This window comes from Staurois parvus, unplaced genomic scaffold, assembly GCF_062004578.1.
Source record: "Staurois parvus isolate SC_StPar_1 unplaced genomic scaffold, SC_StPar_1.0 ptg000727l, whole genome shotgun sequence".
In the NCBI taxonomy this organism is placed as follows: domain Eukaryota; kingdom Metazoa; phylum Chordata; class Amphibia; order Anura; family Ranidae; genus Staurois; species Staurois parvus.
The window spans coordinates 972,041-995,456 of record NW_028318523.1 but is presented as its reverse complement, the minus strand read 5'-3'; the positions used below and the strand labels follow the sequence as shown (position 1 = coordinate 995,456).

Here is a 23,416-nt window from a genome sequence, read left to right as displayed (position 1 = left end):
TTAGAAGAACCCATGGTGCTGATTGTTGGGGCAAGATCAGATGAGTCTGGGCATTTAAAACCTTTGAGATTGACATCACCTGGTCTTCCCAGATGATGATTGAGAACAATCCATGACACTGGCAGGTCTCAGCTTGGCAAAGGGGGCAGTGCATGCTATAAATTCTGCAGGGTGCCCAAACTTTTGCAGACGCCATTTTTTTGTTTTCTGTTATTTTGAAAGAGTAAATGATGGAAATAAAATCTAACTTTTGTTGACATATTATAAGAATAACTAATCTGTAATTTGATGCCTTTTGGAGATTTTTCCATCTTTCCTTGGCTTCTTTATGCACATTAATACAAATTTTTAGCTGGGGTGCCCAAACTTTCGATCCCCACTGTATATATGTATTTTTATATATATATATATATATATATATATATATATATATATATATATATATATATATATATATATATATATATAGAGAGAGAGAGAGAGAGAGAGAGAGAGAGAGGAATATATGTACAGTAATGGCTAAAAATATTGGCACCCCTGCATTTCTGTCAGATAACGCACCACTTCACCCAGAAAATTGTTGCAATTACAAATGTTACTAATGAGTCACATGACACCGGGGAGGGAAAATGGCTAATTGGGCCCAATTTGGACATTGTCACTTAGGGGTGGACTCACTTTTGTTGCCAGCGGTTTAGACATTAATGGCTGTGTGTTGAGTTATTTTGAGAGAGAGAGAAATATATGTATATACAGTATATAGATGATATTCTAATTAAATATGTATATATATATATTTATTATATATGATTGAATTACCGTATTTTTCGCTCCATAAGACGCACCTAGGTTTTAGAGGCAGAAAACAGGAAAAAAAAAATTCTGAACTAATGGACTGCAGACATAGTACAGGGATGACCAGAGACTGCGGACAGCACAGGGATGACCAGAGACTGCGGACAGCACAGGGATGACCAGAGACTGCGGACAGCACAGGGATGACCAGAGACTGCGGACAGTACAGATGACTGCTGACCTTTGGGGAGGTGGGGAGCGGGTACCTGAATTTGACAGGTACCCGCTCTTACTTCCGCAGAGTTTTTCTTTGATCTTACCTGTTCCTCGATCCAGCCGCGCGCTGTCTTCCCGGCTTCTGTAATGGCGCTCGGCATGACAGCCGGGTGCCCAGTGCGCATGAGCGAGAAGCACTTGCGCTTTGTGATTGGTCCGGCGGCTTCTGGGATCTGTCATGTGTCCCAGGTACCGCCTTACCATTCACAAAAAGCACCGCTTCTTGCGCATGCGCACTTGGCACCCGGCTGTCATGCCCAGTGCCCGCACTACAGAAGCTGGGAAGACACTGCGCCGCTGGATAGAGGAACAGGTAAGATCAAAGAACAAAGAAGTAAGAGCGGGTACCTGTCCAATTCAGGTACCCGCTCCCCACCTCCCCAAAGGTCAGCAGTCCTCTCCATAAGGTCCCACTGCAGAGCTGAGCGGCCGGCCCGGTATTCTGCACGGCGGCGGTGGAAATACCGGACCGGCCGCTCTATATTCGCTCCATAAGACGCACTGACATTTTCCCCCCTTTGTTGGGGGGAAAAAGTGCGTCTTATGGAGCGAAAAATACGGTAATTATTATCATATGTTAATACATGTATTTTTGTAAAGTAATTTATGCCAATACTGGATTCAACTTGGTATCAGCCACTTGCACTGAGGACAGATGTGCTGAAGTGCTGACAAGGAGCATGATGATAGGAGGAAAGAGTAATGTGAGCAGAAAGATGACCTTATCAATCTGCTGCTGTTCTTTCACTGCCCAATCAGCAGGTTGGGGGTTGAGAGACACCACTTTATTAGTTCTACAGTTTATAACTGTAACAGAGGAATGCTGCCATAGATGGATCAAAGTTCAGTTGGTTCACCAGGGAACCGGCTGAATTTTGGCCTGTGTGCGGCCATTGCTACTCAACAAAAGTCAATTGTTAGATTGACTTCTGTCCAATGAACAAGCTGGGGAACTTTTGTCCATCAGCAGCTGCAGCCTCTGATCAGGGTATCCTGATAAAAGGGAGTCTTACTGTCAGAATACAATGTCCCAGCAGGGGGGATTCCTCCATGCACCTTGTGTGGGAGATGTATGTTCCTATTTGTTTTTTGTTTTTTTGCATGAAAAAAAACACTCATCCAGCTAAAGAGTAGTTCTACTTTTATTGAGAAGAAAAACGTTCTCTGTACATTGTGCATTGCAGGTACTTTGTTGCAGATTCCTACCTTTTGTTATTCTGAAGAAATAGCTGTTTATCTGTGTCCATGGTCAGAGTAAATGTGTATTGGAGTGACTTTCTAATTATCAGTCAGCTGCTGTATTTGCAGGGTTCTAATGAGGAAATTGGCAGAGTCTGCACCCCTTTAGATGTAATTTCCCATAGGGAGTATCTCACCAAAATTGCATTTTTGTTGCAGGGGATGCCCAAAATCTGACTTTCATCTTAGTGAAGACTTCTGGGAAAATCAGCGAGCCAATCACACTAGCAGAAACTTAAATTTCTGGAGGGCAATCTGTACACCATTTGTGTACAGAATGTTTCCAGGTAGCCATATTGCATCTTACAGAAAATTACAGCTCTGCAGATTATTATTATTATTAATATTATTATTATACAGTGTTTATATAGCGCCAAAAGGTTTGCTCAGCGCCAGGGTGGATTTGATTTAAATCAAACTGATTTAAATCACGATTTAAATCACTAGTCAGTAAGGCTTGATTTAAATCCTAGTTTTCTACATAAAGACTAATTCTTGCTGGTATAACTTTAATATGCAAGTAGATGAAGATTTTTAGAATAACAACTTTTACAACTTTAATAGGTTAATCATTCATATTTGGACAACTTTTCTGTTGTACTTAGGAAGGAGAAAAATAATCATTACCTTAATAAGAACAATTTAAATAGATTTATTCATCTGAAACAATAACATTCCAGCATATGCTATTTGCTTAAACATCCATGTTTGTTAACTAATTTGTCTAAACAAAATATATATATTTTAAGAAACTTAGACTGTCAGCCCCTTCCTCCTCACACTTAGCTTCACTTTCTTCTTGTGCAGATCTATTCCACTCCAAACAATCAGAAAAATATTGTTTCTATTCTATTCACTGAACTTCTTGAAACTTAGCACTGAAGGGGTTGATTCTGTATTCATAGGTTTGTAGAAGTTAGGATGAAGGTCTTTTTCTTAACTCTGTTCATGTTATAACATTTTTGCTGTGAAGAAGAGGCATGTGATCTCCACTGAGTCAAATTCAGTTTTGAGAACTGCAAAAGTAAACCAATCATCTGTGATAATATCTTGTAGGCAGAGAAACTGCCCAATAATCTTACAGAAACCTCTGGAAGAGCATGACATTGTGAATGGATTCATGGAATTTATTTACCAAAAAAATTAAACATATACAGCCTTATTCTACATAATTAAAAAACTAATCTTTATTTCATGATGGAATAACCTTTTGGATGGTAATATATTTTCCTCAAAAAGCATTTTATTTAAAAAAAATCCGATTTAAATAAAAAAAATCTGATTTTTTTAAAAAAATCATTGATTTTTATCCACCCTGCTCAGCGCTGTACATTATAGCGGAGGACAGAACATGAGACAATACAGTAGCAAAACAGTACACAAGGGGTTCGAGGGCCCTGCTCTTTCGAGCCTACAATCTAGGAGATTGAAATGGAAAGGTTGTTTTAATAACATTCAATTACAATATGATTCGTGTAGCAATTGAATGTGCTATACTATTTTTTTTAGTTGCTATTCTTTTTTTCCACAAAAGTGGAGTTACCCCTTAGGGTAACTTGCAGTGGGGGGCAGTAAAAGCACACGGATCAGCCACTTTTTTAACCCTCCAATGGCGACATAGATGATTCTATCCTTTCCCCAAGTTCTTTCATATCTAAAACTGAACTCTGGCCAAACATAAAAGACACTTCTCTGCAAACTTGAAAACATCATTAAATATATATTGATGTTCAAATGTATACAATATAATAATGTATTCTAAATGCAAGCAGTGTAAGTATCAGAAATTGACAAAAGAATTTATATATATACACTTGTGAGCTACTATGGTAGAAAACCTGTGATTTTCTAATTAATTGTATGAATAAAAATAATGACTAAAATACAACACACCTGTGGTTCGCTGACACTCACACCAACTCATTAAACAGTGCTATGTGACTAAAGATAAATATACTAATAGTGCCGCGCTCCCATATGAATTATCTATAGTATCTTATACTGTTATTTCCAAATCAATTGATAAAAGGATTGGTAAAAATAAATAAATTATATATGATGCAGGAATTGATTGTCTATTGCCTATAACACCATATAAAAATAATAATACATTGCTGTGCTGGTGATTATTTGTGAAAACTAATGGTGAGCCAAAGTCAATATATAAGTGAACATAAAAAGTCCTCTTCCAATTTAAATTTCAAATGTGAAATCCCACTCCCACCAGAAATTGACCTGCTATTAGATTCTTGAAGTCTCTGTACAGTAGAGCTAGAGTGTGAAAGGAAGAAGCAGCACTAGGAACCAATTAGTTCATTGTCTGATAAAAAGCATACTGATAGGGGGAGGAAGCAGAGTGATAGAGAGAGATGAGCTCTGCTTCACTGCTCTAGTTCTCATTTCACTGTCCTGTCACACGCTAGGGGCTGGTCCGGAATGACCTAGGCTCAGAGAAAGGGGATTTAATTATTCTTACCATCAGACTGAGTGCATCTAGTGAAAAAGGTTACTACAAAGGAAATTTTTGGATTGAAGGTGAATATTGCAGCAAAAAAAAGTTATATTTAATGGACTATTCATTTTTATCTTGTTATTGCTGGAGGTCTGCTTTAAAAAAATAGATTTGGGATTTATTACAGTTCACAGAGCAATGCAGAACATTCATTATTCTTATTAACACCTTCCCACCCAGCCCTGGTGTCCCTTTAATAGGGTCTCTATGCCTGGGGGGGCAGGAAGGATTGGTCATGTAATAATGAACCGATATAAAAATCAGACCCCTTACAAGTTCACTACGTGGCAGAGTAGCATTTATTTCTCTATAACATGAATTCTTCACTCCAGGAAAAGTCTAGTCATATGGCAGAAGTTAATAGGGATCTGGGCTATTGGGGACTATGGGAGAAGATTCCAGAAGAGAACATGGTATTTGGCCCACCTGAACAAATTGGGTTTGCCAGTAACAGGAATCATAATACAGGTGAAACTCGAAAAATTAGAATACCGTGCAAAAGTTCATTTATTTCAGTAATGCAACTTAAAAGGTGAAACTAATATATGAGATAGACTTATTACATGCAAAGCAAGATAGTTCAAGCCGTGATTTGTCATCATTGTGATGATTATGGCTTACAGCTCATGAAAACCCCAAATCCACAATCTCAGAAAATTAGAATATTACATGCAATCAATAAAACAAGGATTGTACATAGAACAATATCGGACCTCTGAAAAGTATAAGCATTCATATGTACTCAGTACTTGGTTTGGGCCCCTTTTGCAGCAATTACTGCCTCAATGCGCCGTGGCATGGAAGCTATCAGCCTGTGGCACTGCTGAGGTGTTATGGAAGACCAGGATGCTTCAATAGCGGCCTTCAGCTCTTCTGCATTGTTCGGTCTCATGTCTCTCATCTTTCTCTTGGCAATGCTCCATAGATTCTCTATGGGGTTCAGGTCAGGCGAGTTTGCTGGCCAATCAAGCACAGTAATCCCATGGTCATTGAACCAGGTTTTGGTGCTTTTGGCAGTGTGGGCAGGTGCCAAGTCCTGCTGGAAAATGAAGTCAGTATCCCCATAAAGCTCGTCTGCAGAAGGAAGCATGAAGTGCTCCAAAATCTCCTGGTAGATGGCTGCGTTGACCCTGGACTTAATGAAGCACAGTGGACCAATACCAGCAGATGACATGGCTCCTCAAATCAACACAGACTGTGGAAACTTCACACTGGACTTCAAGCATCTTGCAGTGTGTGCCTCTACATTCTTCCTCCATACTCGGGGTCCTTGGTTTTCAAATGAGATGCAAAAGTTGCTCTCATCAGAAAAGAGGACTCTGGACCACTGAGCAACAGGCCAGGTCTGTTTTTCTGTAGCCCAGGTAAGACGCTTCTGACATTGTTTGTTGTTCAGGAGCGGCTTGACAAGAGCAATATGACATTTGAAGCCCATGTCCAGTATCCGTCTGTGTGTGGTGGCTCTTGATGCACTGACTCCAGCCTCAGTCCACTCCTTGTGAAAGTCCCCAACAATTTTGAATGGCCTTTTCCTGACAATCCTCTCCAGGCTGCGGTCATCCCTGCTGCTTGTGCACCTTTTTCTTCCACACTTTTCCCTTCCACATAACTTTCTATTAATGTGCTTTGATACAGCACTTTGGGAACATCCAACTTCTTTTTGCAATTACCTTTTGAGGCTTTCCCTCCTTATGGAGGGTGTCAATGATGGTTTTCTGCACAACTGTCAGGTCAGCAGTCTTTCCCATGATTGTGATTCCTACTGAACCAGACTGAGAGACCATTTAAAGGCTCAGAAACCCTTTGCAGGTGTTATGGCTTAATTAGCTGATTATAGTGGGACACTTTGAGCCGAGAATATTGCACCTTTTCACAATATTCTAATTTTCTGAGATTGTGGATTTGGGGTTTTCATGAGCTGTAAGCCATAATCATCACAATTATGACAAATCACGGCTTGAACTATCTTGCTTTGCATGTAATGAGTCTATCTCATATATTAGTTTCACCTTTTAAGTTGCATTACTGAAATAAATGTACTTTTGCGTGATTCTAATTTTTCGAGTTTCACCTGTATATTGTTTCTTCCCTTTCCCAGCTTTCTTGCCAAGATAGCCAATTGAACAAGACAGCTTCTGAATTTTCTCCAGCTTTAGGGTTTTTTTGCACTGAGTTTATAGACACATTGTGGCTTTTTTTAAATGGGTCTAAAAGCAAAAGAATGTCAAGATAACAAGATTTTGGTGGTAAGTGGTTGGAGCCCAATAATAGTCCATTAGAACGCAAATAAAGTGATATGCAAATGCATATAAAGCATTTTGTAGGTGTTTACTAAGCAGTTAACAGGCATTAAATAGCTTTTTGGAAGGTTATTGTTACAGGAAATGATCCAGAAATCTCCTTGGGGAGGACATCTCTACCCATCCATCTCTTCCCACAGTGGCCCCACAAACTTCTTTCTTCTGTTTCAGTGTTTCTTTTTTTAAGACATGAATAGAGATAAAGCGGAATTAAATATAGCATACATTTGAACAGTCTAATATTACATAATGGGGTTGATTTACTAAAACTGGAGAGTGCAAAATCTGTTGCAGCTGGGCATGATAGCCAATCAGTTTTAACCTCAGCTTGTTCAGTTAAGCTTTGACAATAAAACCTGGAAGCTGATTGGTTTCTATACAGAGCTGCACCAGATTTTGCACTCTCCAGTCTTAGTAATCTACCCCCAGTGAGTTTTACAATTGGAATCGTACATTTATACCTATTGTTTCTATTGCTGTATACATCTGCATACATTATAACAGTAGATAAGTAGGCTATCAATTATTTAATAAAATTACCACACAATATATGTGTGTGTGTGTGTGTGTGTGTATATATATATATATATATATATATATATATATATACACACACACACACACACACACACACTCTCCGGCCACTTTCTCACTTTCTTAGGTACACCTTGCTAGTGCCAAGAAAATCTCCCCCACACCATTACACCACCATCAACCTGATCCGTTGATATAAGGCAGAATGGATCCATGCGTTCATGTTTACGCCAAATTCTGACCCTACCATTTGAATGTCACAGCAACCAGTCTGCCCATTCTCCTCTGACATCAACAAGGCATTTTCATCCACACAACTGCCGCTCACTGGATATTTTCTCTTTTTCGGACCATTCTCTGTAAACCCTAGAGATGGTTGTGCGTGAAAATCCCAGTAGATCAGCAGTCTTTTAAAAACTCAGATCAGCCCATCTGGCAACAACAACCATGCCTTGTTCAGTGTCACTCATATCCCCTTTCTTCCCCATTCTGCTGCTCGGTTTGAACTTCAGCAAGTCGTCTTCACTATATCTAGATGCCATGTGATTGGCTGATTAGAAATGCCGGAGGCAGAAAACAAGCCCAAACCTTGTTCTCCAAAATTGACCATAGTGACTTTATGATATTGAGGTCCGGTGACTGCAGCCTCCAGGGACGGGGCGAGACTTAGTCTGAATGCCTGTCAAACCACGATTTGACAGCACTATTTGTGTGAATCAGAGCATTATCGTCTTGGTAAATGGTGCTGTCTTCAGGAAACAATGTCTGCACCATGGGGTGTACATGGTTGCCAAAATTTGTACATAGTCGCTAGCAGTGACTCTACCTTTCAAGGTGATGATGTGGCCTGCAGATGTGGTTGCCCAGACCATGATTGCACCACCACTGCGCTTTACCGCTTGCACAAGACAGTCCTGGTTGTAAGTCTGGGACGGTGTTTGCCACACCTAAACATGTCCGGTGGTTGGGAACAGTGTGAAGCTCGAGTCATTAAACCATATTACACTCTTCCATTGATCAATAGTCCACGATTTATGGGTGTTGCACCACTCTGTCCTCTTTTGAGCATTAAAATCGGTCACTAGTGGTTTGGCAGTTGCACCTCGCCCATGAATGTTTTGCTAATGGAGTTCCCTCCACACAGTTTTTGAGGACATGGGCTTTGGAAGATAGACTGAGCTCTGGAGTCAATTTTGCAGCAATTGTTTTCTTATTCCGGGTCACAATCCTGCACAATGTACTTTTTATCTCTTTCGGTCAGTTGACCATGCCGACCGCGCTTATGCTTTTCAGATGATGTTTTCGCAGAGACTGTATATGCTGTCATAACCTTTGACACTGTACATCACGACACGGCAAATAAATTGGCAACTTCAGTCACAGAGACACCAGCTAAGCGGGCACCAATTTGCCCTGATTGAAACTCAGTAAGCTCTGACATGACTCCGTATTACTAGCAGCACAGTGATTGTCAAAAGTGAGGCTCCCTACCTGTTAGATAAGTGTCTCATCTTACAACGGAAGCAAAAGAGCGTCACATGACTTTCGCTTTCAATGAGAAATGTTGTCAATTCCGCCCCTGCAAATCATGTAGTGTTTCTAGATCTTTCTCCAACCCCTGTGTGTATGTATGTATGTATGTATGTGTATGTGTGTATATATATATATATATATATATATATATATATATATACACAGTTGTGTTCAAAATAATAGCAGTGTGTTGAAAAAAGTGAATAAAGCTCAAAATCCTTCTGATAGCTTTTATTTCCATCCACACAAATGCATTGGGAACATTACACATTCTATTCCAGATCAAAACATGAAGAAAATTATATCAAATTTGTGTTGTTCCTCTAAAAAAATTGAAGAAAAGTGAATATTAGACTGTTAAAAAAAATAGCAGTGTTTGTATTCTTCTTTACAAACTCAAACATTCACTATATAAACTGAGAAATGTTTAAAGATTTTGCTTTCCTTTGAATCACTTAATGAATATTTGGTTGTAGTCGCGCTCTTTCTGAGAACTGCTGTACATCTGTGTTGCATGGAGTCACCCAACTTCTGGCCCCTGTGATCAGGTATTCCAGCCCAGGATGATTGGACCACATTCCACAGTTCTTCTCTATTTCTTGGTTTTGCCTCAGAAACTGCATTTTTGATGTCACCCCACAAGTTTTCTATTGGATTAAGATCCGGGGATTGGGCTGGCCACTCCATAACGGCAATCTTGTTGGTCTGGAACCAAGATGTTGCACGTTTACTGGTGTGTTTGGGGTCGTTGTCTTGTTGGAACACCGATTTCAAGGGCATTTCCTCTTCAGCATAAGGCAGCATGACCTCTTCAAGTATTCTGATGTATTCAAACTGATCCATGATCCCTGGTATGCGATAAATAGGCCCAACACCGTAGTATGAGAAACATCCCCATATCATGATGCTTGCACCACCATGCTTCACTGTCTTCACAGTGTACTGTGGCTTGAATTCAGTGTTTGGGGGTCGTCTGACTGAGTTCTTGTCATTTTGGCTATTCTTATATCCATTCGAATGGTAGTTTTTCGCTTTCTTCCACATCTTTCAGGTTTTGGTTGCCATTTTAAAGCATTGCAATCATTTTAGCTGAGCAGCCTATCATTTTCTGCACTTCTTTATATGTTTTCCCCTCTCCAATCAACTTTTTAATCAAGGTACGCTGTTCTTCTGAACAATGTCTGGAACGACCCATTTTCCTCAGAATTTCAGAGAGAAATGCACTGTAACCAGCATGTACAACATTTGCTGCCTTCCTTCCTTAAAAAAGGGCAATAATTGCCACCTGTTTTTCAAAGAATAAATGACCTCACTAATAGAACTCCACACTGCTATTATTTTGAACATGCCCCTTTCAATTAGTGATTCAGTTACACAGAATCAGCAGCATGCATGTCATGACTGTTGGGTCTGTTGGATTTCTATTACTCTACTACACCTGCTAGTAAATTATTTGCCATGTAGAAATATAATTTCTACCAAAAACAGTGATTGATCCGGTTAGTGATGTCTGACTGCTATTATTTTGAACACAACTGTATATATATTATTATTATTATACAGTATTTATATAGCGCTAAAAGGTTTGCTCAGCGCTGTACATTATAGTGGGGGACAGTACATGAGACAATACAGTAACAATACAATACACGAGGGGTTTGAGGGCCCTGCTCTTTCGAGCTTACAATCTAGGAGGGAGGGGATAGTGGTACAGGAGGAAGTGGCTGTGGGGGATGGAATGGTAGGAGGAGTGGAGGAGATCGGCTGTTAGGTGAGGGTGGGGTAGGCTTCCCTGAAGAGATGGGTTTTCAGGGTGCACCTAAAGTTGAGGAGGGTAGGGTGACAGTCTGATGGATTGGGGTAGTGAGTTCCGGAGGATGGAGGAAGTCCTGGAGAAGTCCTGCAGTCGGGCGTGGGAGGTGGAGACCAGGGAGCTAGACAGTAGGTGGTCTTGTGAGGAGCGAAGAGTACGGGTTGGGAGGTATTTGGGTATCAGGTCGGTGAGGTAGTTTGGGGCAGCGTTATAAATGGCTTTGTATGTCTGTGTTAGTAGTTTGAATTTAATGCGTTGGGCAATTGGGAGCCAGTGGAGGGAATGACAGAGGGGGGTGGCAGAAGCTGAGTGGTTGGTAAGGTGGATGAGTCTGGCCGCTGAGTTCAGGATAGACTGAAGCAGGGATAGTCTGTGATGAGGTAGGCTGGTGAGAAGGGAGTTGCAGTAGTCCAGACGTGAGATAATGAGGGAGTGAACGAGTTGTTTAGTAGTGTCTGGGGTTAGGAACAAACGTATTTTGGAGATGTTGCGGAGGTGGAGCCTGCATGAGTTTGCCAACGATTGGACATGGGGTTGGAAGGACAGGTTTGAGTCTAGAGTGACACCTAGGACTTTTGCTTGCGGGGTGGGACTGATGGTGGCATTATTGGTCGTGATGGAGAGGGTGGGGGGGGTGGCACGGGCTGGGGGGAAAATCAGGAGCTCGGTTTTGGAAAGGTTCAATTTGAGGAAATATCAGACATCAGAGTTCTTTCACCCAAGAGTCACACAAGATTCTGTTAGAAAATAAGTGGATCTTGGGTGGAAGTAATGTGAAACTTTCCAACTATGGTTATAACAAGCTCTTTTCAGTGTCTGCTCTTAGGAAAGAAAAAGTTTCAATATGACTGGAAGGTTTACTTTAACCTCTCTGGCGGTATTCCCGAGTGTAGCTCGGGGTAAAGTTTCAGCACCACAAGCGGTAACCCCGAGCTACACTCGGGAATACCCTGCAGCGCTGCTCCGGGATCTCTTCTTCACTTACCCTGTCCTGCGTTCCCGCGATGTCCCTCCTGCAGTGTCCCCGGCAATGTCCTCCGGCTGATGCCGACATCTGTCTTCCGGGTTCCTTTCCCTGCGATTTCAGGACGTACAGGGACAGAATTGGCGGGTAATTTGAAAGTTGTAAAAGTGACATTCATACCCCTACAAATCTGTCTTCCACACCTACACCTCCTCCCTCCATGCAGCCAAACAAGCCTATTTCCTGACCCTCATCAAGACCCTCTGCTCCAATCCTCGCCGACTCTTCTCCACCTTCAACTCTCTACTCTCGCCACCCCCACCTCCACCCAGCACCTCACTCACCGCCCTTGAGAATGCCAATCACTTCAAAAACAAGATTGACACAATTCGCAAGGACATTGCCGCAACTCACACGCCCTCTCATCCCGTCCCCTCTCACACAGCTACCCCCTCATCCCCCCTCCCCCTCGACATAACCCGCAGGGACTTCGTCACTGCTCAAACTCCCTCCAACCCCGTTCCCCCTCACTCAGCTACCCCCTCATCACCCCTCTCCCACGGCTCCACCACTGCTCTGACCTCCACTTCCACCCCACCCTACATTCCTCATACTGAAGCTCCCCCAACACTCCGTACCTTTGACCTTACTACCATCGAGGAAGTCCCCAAGATCCTCTCTGATGCCCGCCTCACCACCTGCCCCCTTGACCCTATCCCCTCACAACTCCTACGACCTCCCTCCCCCTCCATCCTATGCTCCCTCACCCACATCTTCAATCTCTCTCTCTCCTCAGGCACTTTTCCCTCCCCTCTGAAACATGCACACATCACCCCCATACTTAAAAAGCCCTCCCTGGACCCCAATGACCCGAAGAACCTCAGACCCATCTCCCTGCTCCCATTTACATCTAAACTTCTCGAGCGCCTCGTCTACACCCGCCTATGCTCTCACCTCAACGACAACCACCTCCTCAATCCCCTACAGTCTGGCTTCCGTCCCCTACACTCCACCGAAACTGCCTTACTCAAACTCTCCAACGACCTTCTAACCGCCAAAGCTAATGGCCACTATTCAGTGCTCCTACTCCTTGACCTCTCTGCGGCCTTCGACACAGTCGACCACCCCCTCCTCCTTAAAAAACTATACTCCCTCGGCCTCAGAGATTCTGCTCTCTCCTGGCTCTCATCCTACCTGTCACAACGCTCCTTCAGCGTTACTTATACCACCTCCCCCTCACTCCCCCTCTCTGTTGGGGTCCCTCAAGGCTCTGTCCTTGGGCCCCTTCTCTTCTCCATCTACACCTCCTCCCTTGGCCAACTCATACACTCTCACGGCTTCAACTACCACCTCTATGCCGACGACACACAAATCTATCTCTCAACCCCCCACCTCACCCCCTCGGTCTCTGCCCGAATCACACACCTACTGAGCGACATATCAGATTGGATGTCGCTCCACTTCCTTAAACTGAACCTCTCCAAAACCGAGTTTCTTGTCTTCCCCCAGCCCGGACCCCACCCCCCATTGACTTCTCCATCACATCCAACAACGCCAATATCAAACCCGCCCTGCAGGCCAGAGTGCTTGGTGTCATTCTGGACTCCAACCTATCCTTCCAGCCCCAAGTCCAATCTTTAACAAACTCGTGCAGACTCCACCTCTGCAACATCGCCAAAATACGCCCATTCCTAACCCCAGAAACCACTAAACAGCTCATCCACTCCCTCATCATATCACGACTCGACTACTGCAACTCCCTCCTCACTGGCCTGCCTCGTCGCTGGCTATCCCTGCTTCAGTCCATCCTGAATACGGCTGCCAGACTCATTCACCTTTCCAACCGCTCCGTTTCCGCCACCCCTCTCTGCCACTCCTTCCACTGGCTTCCGATTGCGCAACGGATCAAATTCAAAATCCTAACACTGACGTACAAAGCCGTCCACCACACTGCCCCGAACTACATCACTGACCTAATATCAAAGTACCGCCCAGCACGCACACTCCGCTCCTCACAAGACCTCCTTCTCTCTAGTTCCCTGGTCTCCTCCTCCCATGCCCGTCTCCAGGACTTCTCCAGGGTATCACCCATCCTCTGGAACTCCATGCCCCAACCAATCAGATTATCACCTACTCTCCTCTCCTTTAGGTGCACCCTGAAAACCCATCTCTTAAGGGAAGCCTACCCCACCCCCTGCTAACTTGACCGACCTCCTCCACTCTTCCTACCACTCCATCCCCCACAGCTATCTCCTCCTGTGCCACCATCCCCTCCCTCCTAGATTGTAAGCTCCAAAGAGCAGGGCCCTCGATCCCCTCATGTTTTGCATTGTATTGGTATTGTTCTGTCACATGTTCTGTCCCCCTTTTGTAATGTACAGCGCTGAGCGAACTATCGGCGCTTTATAAATACTGTATAATAATAATAATAATAATAATAGTAAAACATTACTGTATCAAACCATTTCACATACATTTTGTCCCGAGTGCTTTGTCCTGCGCCCTGCCTGCATTTTTACTGTTCTTTCTGCCTGGAAACTGAAAAATATCCATGGCATCTTTACGTCAAAAACGGTTTTAGACCGGCTAGAGAACAGCGATAGTAAATCAGAACCACTTGCAGAATTGAGTGATAATGATTCGTGGGGAAATTCGTCATCAGACACTGAAAACGATTTTGTGACTTTGCTCAGTGATGTGCGAACTTGGTGCTATATTTCAAACTTCAGTGTTTTTGGTTTGATCATCTTATTTATTTACATTTATTATTATATATATTATTATTTTTTATGATTATTTATTAAATTATAATTTATGATTTTGTGTTTCAAATTTTAACATACCCGGGATGTTTACTAGACTCTTGTTCGGACAGATTTCAGTGAGTTATTCCAAAAAATTACAGACCTACAATAAAAAAATACATATTTCCATGCAAAAAAATGTAGAGCTTTGAGCACAGAAATATGTACATAATCAGACCGCTAGGGAGGCTACGGTTACGAGAACATTGCAGATCCAATGTCCTGATCTTGGAAATTTGAGTGCTATTTGGCTACTTCTGGGGTATATCAGGCCACCATAGATTACGGAGACCGCTGTTGGTGGAAAAGTCTGTTGGCTGAGTGGAAAATATTTGTTCTCCTGCGTCATCTTACCAATAAGAGCAAAGTGGTGATAGCTGTGCCTCATGCTCTCCTATTCTTTGAGGGCTACCATCATCAACCACTTTCTGAGGTCTACAGAACCCTTATATCCTTTAGAGTTAGTTAGACTAACGGCTTATTTATACATATGGGACAAAGCAGCGGAGAAGAAGATGTGATGGAACAGGGCACCATCGACACATGGATAAGCAAAAAACAAAACAAAACTGTAGACAACTGTTAGGAAAAATAAACTTTATCCTATACTGACACCACTGCTTCATTTCCAGGGTATGCCGTGCATGACACCGAAAGAGTTAAATATGGCGTAATGTTTAAAAATGACAATGAAATCAACATACGCACACACAGTTAATGAAAAACAGACTTTTCCTGTACATCTATAAATCCAGGATCATTAGTAATTAAATCAGTGTTGGCTAAGGGCCAGATTTCCTCTAGGAACACAACCTCTGATACTCAAACTCTTTTTTAGGTCAGCGTCACACCTGTGCATTGCAGAAGAGTGCACATTCCTGCAACTTGCAGTACCAAAGTGTTTTGAATGGCACCCCAACGAATCAAAGCAACAGACACGGCACTAACCACTAACATACTACCATGCCATGTGGTCCACTGCAGTGCCAAAAACAGTCAGGCCCACTTTTAGGTGAGCTGAGATACTTTGACAACCCAACCCAAAGGTCCGTAGGGGGCCTTACACAGAGTATTTCCGTATTTTTTTAAATGAACATAACCTAATGACCATGTGTAAATACGAGGTGGTATCAAAAAGTTTTGAGACTAGTTTTTTAACACGCCAACAGATGGCAGCACAAGGCTGCATGCACAGTCACAGGGAGCACAGACCTTCATAAGTCAGTGTGGCAAAAGACATCATCTTGTGTACACTGGGAGCTGTGCAACTAGTGCTATTCTGACCACCACATTCTCAACTGTACATGTTTCCCTATGAGTCTGAGTAGAGGGGATGCGCCCCTTCTCTCCAGTCAGGTCTCAGAATACACTCAGCTTTATGCTGTGCAGTGTGTGACATCCCTGCCTCTTGCCTTCTGGTGCTAAGAAATACTGTATACAATGTGTGGTTTAGGGGGCTGTAGAGGAGAGAGACTACAGAAAAACAGGTACAACTTGTGTACAAGGATTTCTTCCATCTCTATGTATGTAAGGGTTTACATCCACATTGTTTTTTTTTAGTTTTTATTTTAGTTTTTAATGGTACCAGAGACTTTAAATGGCTCCTGAGTGTTACATCAGCTCCTTTTCAGCTCCCCTGCACATGTTCTTATGTCTTATTAGTTGGGTACATGACATTTGATATTGCGGAACAGAGATACCCTAATGCTAACCTTGATCCTTTGTTGATGAACAAAGCCATGTGATCAAAATGTCAGCACAGGTGACTGTGTTAGGGTTGACTTTGCTGACTCAGGGTAATCACATGGTTTTGTTCAAAGCAACAAGGTTTTTTCCAAGTCATTTTCACCAAAGTCAGTGCACATGGCAACATTTGAGGTGACTATTGACAACATTTCGGCAAAGGCCAAATCTCTCAGTTTGCTGCAAAATGAATTTAAGCTAAATTCCTCCTTTGATCCCTATTTCTTTCATTTTATTCATGCACATTATACCTTTACTGTAGTAGCCATGCATATCCTAACTTTTTGCAGAGCTGTGGAAGATATTGGTTCTGCATATTTATAATAATGCTATTTAAATGCTATGTATACAACAGATGCCTTAGCACCCTTTCAGTTGACATGTTTATTTCTGGTTTCTTTCTTGTATTGCAGTTGGAAGAAGGGGAGCGGTTTGCGAAACAAGTGACAGACATGGGAGATGAAGCAGGAGAATCACTTGCAAAAGGATTCCTGGCACTGGGACTGGTGTACAGCTTGCAAGCTACTGATGGTAATATCCTCTCTCTTTAGATGTTTTTCTTTCTGCTTGTGCATAAAAATAAAGTGCAATTTTACTGTTAAAGAGGACCTGTTCTAGGGAAGGTGTGCCCCAGGCAGCAAATGATTAGTCACCAGTATTTCCTGCAGACTCCCTTCAGCTGAATCTTTTTTTACTTCTAATGGCTTACCATGCTATGTTCTTCAATATGTGGAATTTCCCAGCTTGATAGAGAAGCATAGCTGTGCTTCCTTGTGTCAGAGCTGCCCCATTTCCCTTCCCCCTATGACTGATGATCTGATTGCTGATGGGATAATGCTCAAGAAGTAGCAGTAGAGGTGGAGGAAGCACAAATCTACAAAATGAATTAAACAGAAGTAGGGAGATCCTTGCACTGCAGTTCCATAGGTGCAGCTTTCTTTCCAGCAAGGAGAACAGTGAGCAACATAGTAGTTACATAGTTAGTCTGGCTGAAAAAAGACAAAAGTCCATCCAGTGCAACCATCCATGGTAGTGACATACCAAATCTCACCCCAATTCCTGTAAGACCAACAATTGGAGGCTCAATATCTTATATAATTTTACACTACAGATTTACTACTATGAGACTCAAGGCATAGCACATGCACTACTATTTTTCAGGAGGAATTCTACTGCTTAATAAACATTTCTTGATGTTCCCTAAAAGACAGCAAATGTTCAATTTTTAAATTCAGGTGCACTCTGCCTTTATCTATCTCTTTTTAGTCAGCATCAGTTAGTTGAATCATCCGCCAGCTTCCTCTAATTTCCTTGAGAATCATTTTGGTCGGTTTTCTTCACAGAAGTTTGTATCCTTATCTTTTCTTACAACTCCATGAAAAGGTCATTGCAATGGGATTCTCCAGTTATCTGATAAGCCTGAGGCAGGCCATAGACAGCTTTTCAGGTAAGAGATTCCCTCAATTCCCCCATCAACACAGTCAGTGTTGATGGGGGAATCCCTCTTGCCGAGCCATTGTGCTGAGAAGACAGTGATTATTCCTAGCTGCTATAACAGCTGCTAGTGATAATCACATGTAAAATCCAACAGGCTGGTTGTACCCAAGTTGATTGATCGATCAACTTGGGTACATTCAGCCTGCCATACATGTTTTGAATTTTGGCTAGTTCCTGAACCAGCCAAGACTTGAACCGTCTATCGCTGGCTTAACAGCATCATTTGGTTTTATGAAGGCCATAGCAAATAGGCAGGGTGGAGAATTTTGGTGGACATATAACAACACTGATCCCAGAGAGATACTCTATACAAAAAACAACTTTTTTTCATTATGCATACTGTAAATAAACCCAATCCAATCCGGCAATCCAGATATCACGTATACATGTAGAATACATGCATGAGAGCTCCCAGAAATTCATATAACCCAACTGAGTTAGCCTGTTATACACGGTAAAGTAACACCCTACATCCTGACAAGGTAGATATACATAACCAGTCCCAGGCCATGTGGCTCCCGTGCACTGGTATCATCGGTCTTTGATCTTATGCATAAGAAACCCTATGTCAACATATTGCATAAGGTTTTTACTTATTCAACATTAGGGAGGGGTGCTAAGAGGGGGTTGGGGAGTGGGATCCCTTAGGTACACAGGACCATTGGTATATCTATACCCAGTAAAGGTGTTGGAAGTGGAGAGTTGGAGAAAGAGAGAGAAAAAAAAGGGGGGAGGAGCAGAAAAAGGGGTGGAAGAGTCAGGTTGGGTATGTACCTCCCCATCCCGTTCCAACAACTCTCACTCCTTCCCCCCATGGAGCCAGTCTGAAGCAAATGTGACTGAAATCAGTCCCTCCAGAACATCAATGTAATCAGGTTGCCCTATCACTTGGGGGTCAAGGTTGAGGTTGTCTTTTGAAGAAGCAAACAGGAACATATCAGAATCAATATGAAGTCTGTGTTCTTAGCAACCAATCAGATTTTCAACTACTTGTTTAGGTTGAAACATTTAAGGAAGTTTGTGAAAACATTTTAAGGAATACTCTAACTAGCTGATATGCATTATTACATTGACATCTCTTCTTTCAGCCACACATTATACAGAAGAGCCAATTCTCTAAAGCCATTGTTCACTTTTAAATGTTTTCTTTGTTTTTGAAGGTATATTGCCTGTGTTGTTTGTTTTCCTTACCTTGTAACAATGGGCTGACATGTGGTGTCAGTTTGTAGTATTATGGCTGATTGATTCCCTTATGTTCATGTATTTCTTCAGCTAGCTAGCTCTGTGCACCAAGGGCATAGGACAATTTCCTGTTCAGGGTCACATAGCGCCCAATGCATACCCCAACATCCCCTCTGTGTTGCATCATCAATGTGAGATTGCTAATGTGATTTAAAATGCTACATGAGTGAGCTCTCTGTGTGTCTGTGAATGCTCTGCCTGCTTGTGTCTTTGTTAGATCTAATTTTTGTGTAGCTCTCATCTTCAGGAGCACTAAACTGAGAGACCCAGGGATTGTGGGATATGTAGTTTCTCCACAGGAAGTGTCAGTTCTCAGACTACAATCGAGAGGTCATGCATTAAACTGTACAGTGCCATGCCACATGCTTCATGTTTGAACACAAACTGAAACTGCTGACACAGGGCAACAAATAACACAATGAAACTACATGAACAATACACATCTTATATAGGTGCAAAACACAAGGGGCAGGTGGGAACGTTTACCATGACTTAAAAAGAAAAAAATCTTATAATTTTGTATATAAATAACTATTTCATGCACACTATAATAATAAAAGCACTGTTGGATTTTTCGAAGCTTTTTGTTACAGTGAAATTGTGTGAATCTATTTTGTTCTAAAACATCCACAGTTTGTGGTAGCTCAAGTGTGGTAAACTTGGGCTGTAATTAAACTCCTGGGACCTGGCAAGCAGAGGAGACAATTACTATGCACTATTGAAGACACAAAGCACTCTTTCTACTCTACAGTTATAGAAGACCAGACTTCAAAAGCTTATAATAATATATCACAATAATTATTTTAAAGAGAACATCTCATACAGTTGCAAGAAAAAGTATGTGAACCCCTTGGGATTACGTGGAGTTTTGCATGAATTGGGCATAAAATGTGCTCTGAACGTCATCTAAGTCACAACAATAGAAGAACACAGTCTGCTGAACATAATACTACACAAACATTAGATGTTGCCATGGTTTAATTGCACATAACATGTAAACATTCACAGTGCAGGGAGGAAAAAGTATGTGAACCTTTGGACTTAATAACTGGTTGACCCTCCTTTAGCAGCAATAACCTCAACCAAACGTTTCCTGTAGTTGCAGATCAGACCTGCACAATGATCTGGAGTAATTTTGGAGCACTCCTCTTCACAAAACTGTTTCAGTGTAGCAATATTCTTGGGATGTCTGGTGTGAATCGCTCTCTTAAGGTCATGCCACAGCATTTCAATCGGGTTGAGGTCAGGACCCTGACTGGGCCACTCCAGAAGGCGTATTCTGTGCTGTTGCAGCCATTGTTTTGTTGAATTACTTGTATGCTTTGGGTCATTGTCCTGTTGCATCACCCATCCTCTGCGGAGCTTCAGTTGGCGGACAGATGGTCGTACGTTTTCCTGCAAAATGTCTTGATAAACTCTGGAATTCATTTTCCCATCAATGACAACAATCCGTCCAGGCCCTGAGGCAGCAAAGCAGCCCCAAACCATGATGCTCCCTCCGCCATGTTTTACAGTGGGGATGAGGTTTTGATGTTGGTGCGCTGTGCCTTTTTTTCTCCACACATAGTGTTGTGTGTTCTTCTCAAACAACTCAATCTTGGTTTCATCTGTCCACAGTATATTTTGCCAGTAGTGCTGTGGAACATCCAGGTGCTCTTTTGCAAACTTCAAACGTGCTGCAATATTTTTTTGGACAGCAATGGCTTCCTCCCTGGTGTCCTCCCATGTACTCCATTCTTGTTTAATGTTTTCCTTATTGTAGATGTGTCAACAAAAATGTTAGCATGTGCCAGAGATTTCTGTAGGTCTTTAGCTGACACTCTGGGATTCTTCTTTACCTCATGCAGCATTCTGCGCTGTGCTCTTGCAGTCATTTTTACAGGACGACCACGCCTAGGGAGAGTAGCAACAGTGCTAAACTTTCTCCATTTGTAGACAGTCTGTCTTACCGTGGACACATGAACATCAAGGCTTTTGGAGATACTTTTGTAACCCTTTCCAGCTTCAAGCAAGTCAACAATTCTTGATCGTAGGTCTTCTGAGAGCTCTTTTCTGTGAGGCATGGTTCACATCAGACAGTGCTTCTTGAAACCAGTAAACCCAAAACGGTTGTGTGTTTTTTAAGGGCAGGACAGCTGTCAGCAACACATCCAATATCATCACACTGATTGGAGTCAAGGTTGGCTCACTCCTGGCTCCTATTAGCTCTGGGAGAATTCATTAAGCTAGGGCCTCACATACTTTTTCCTCCCTGCACTGTGAATGTTTACATGTTATGTGCAATTAAACCATGGCAACATCTAATGTTTGTATAGTATTATGTTCAGCAGACTGTGTTCTTCTATTGTTGTGACTTAGATGACGTTCAGAGCACATTTTATGCCCAATTCATGCAAAACTCCATGTAATCCCAAGGGGTTCACATACTTTTTCTTGCAACTGTACATCTCACACTCATACACAAAATTACGAGGGCACCATTCACTCATCTGTGGTTCTGTGTGGTTTATTGTCTTTCATATCACAGTCAGCTATCTGGACATGAATGGGTGTTGTACAGGCTGACATTTGATGGGTACATAGACAGCTTAAAGCTGGCCAAACATGGATCATTTTCTTCAATCAGCCAGCGGGCCAATTGAAAAAAGCTGAACGGATTCCTCTATCCACACCGATCAAATACAAAATCAGGAATGCAGGAGGGCTTCCATCAGGGAAGTGCGAAGAGAAGAAATGCTTAAGCTGGCCATAGATGGATCAAAATTTCGCCAGTTCAGCAGGAACCGGATGAATTTCAATTCGTCTATGGCCATTTCCAGTCCAGAGAAGTCAATATAATGGTCAACTTTTCTCGAACAGGACTATTGGAAAATATTCATTTGAAAATATTTGTGCGATCAATCAGCTGCAGGAGCTGATCAAATAAATATTTTCTAATAGTCCTATTCAAGAGAAGTTGATCATTATATATACTTCTCTTGAATGGGAAACACCATAGATCAGCGGTTCTCAACCTGGGGGTCGCGACCCCTTTGGGGGTCGAACGACCATTTCCCAGGGGTCGCCTAAGACCATCGGAAAACACATATTTCCGATGGTCTTAGGAACCGAGACACCGCTGCTCTGTCTCGCGATCTGTGGGCGGGATGATATGCTGCCCCTGTAACCTGGCCACACCTCCGGGATCACTCAACAGCTCCACCTCCTCGCCGCTGATTGGCCACCGGAACTGTAGCTCAGGAGAGGCACACAGGCGGCCAATCACCGGCGAGGACGTGGAGCTTGGAGAGGAGGAGCCGAGCGGCAGAGCGCGCAGATCGAAGAAGATCGAGGGAGCTGCAGGACCGAGTGAAGAGGAGAGAGGCCAGAGAAGGAAGACAGCTGACAGGTAAGTGCAAATTTTGCTTCTGCAGGCTGTAGATGGGAGAGGGAGAGAGCGAGCCCAGGCTGGAGCAGGGGTCAGCAAGGTAAGTATCATTGGTGTCAGTGGGAGGAATGGTGCCCCATCATTTGTGTCACTAATACCAACGATGGGGTACTATTCCTCCCCCCACTGACACCAACGATGGGGCACTATTCCTCCCACTGACACCAACGATGCGGCACTATTCCTCCCACTGACACCAACGATGGGGCACTATTCCTCCCCCCACTGACACCAACGATGGGGCACTATTCCTCCCCCCACTGACACCAACGATGGGGCACTATTCCTCCCCCCACTGACACCAACGATGGGGCACTATTCCTCCCCCCACTGACACCAACGATGGGGCACTATTCCTCCCCCCACTGACACCAACGATGGGGCACTATTCCTCCCCCCACTGACACCAACGATGGGGCACTATTCCTCCCCCCACTGACACCAATGATAGGCACTATTCCTCCCCCCACTGACACCAACGATGGGGCACTATTCCTCCCACTGACACCAACGATGCGGCACTATTCCTCCCACTGACACCAACAATGGGGCACTATTCCTCCCACTGGCACCAATGATAGGCACTATTCCTCCCCCCACTGACACCAACGATGGGGCACTATTCCTCCCCCCACTGACACCAACGATGGGGCACTATTCCTCCCCCCACTGACACCAACGATGGGGCACTATTCCTCCCCCCACTGACACCAACGATGGGGCACTATTCCTCCCCC

The 23,416-nt window shown here is 43.0% G+C and overlaps 1 protein-coding gene across 1 annotated transcript in view; it reads left to right on the top strand.

The window, feature by feature from the left end:
* TTC7A (tetratricopeptide repeat domain 7A) overlaps nt 1–23,416 on the top strand; it is a 592,416-nt gene that overhangs the window by 263,112 nt on the left and 305,888 nt on the right. Inside the window, exon 12 of the mRNA XM_089653910.1 lies at nt 16,927–17,044. Within this exon, the coding sequence (XP_089510036.1) occupies nt 16,927–17,044 (118 nt within the window). The remainder of the gene's footprint in view (nt 1–16,926; nt 17,045–23,416) is intronic.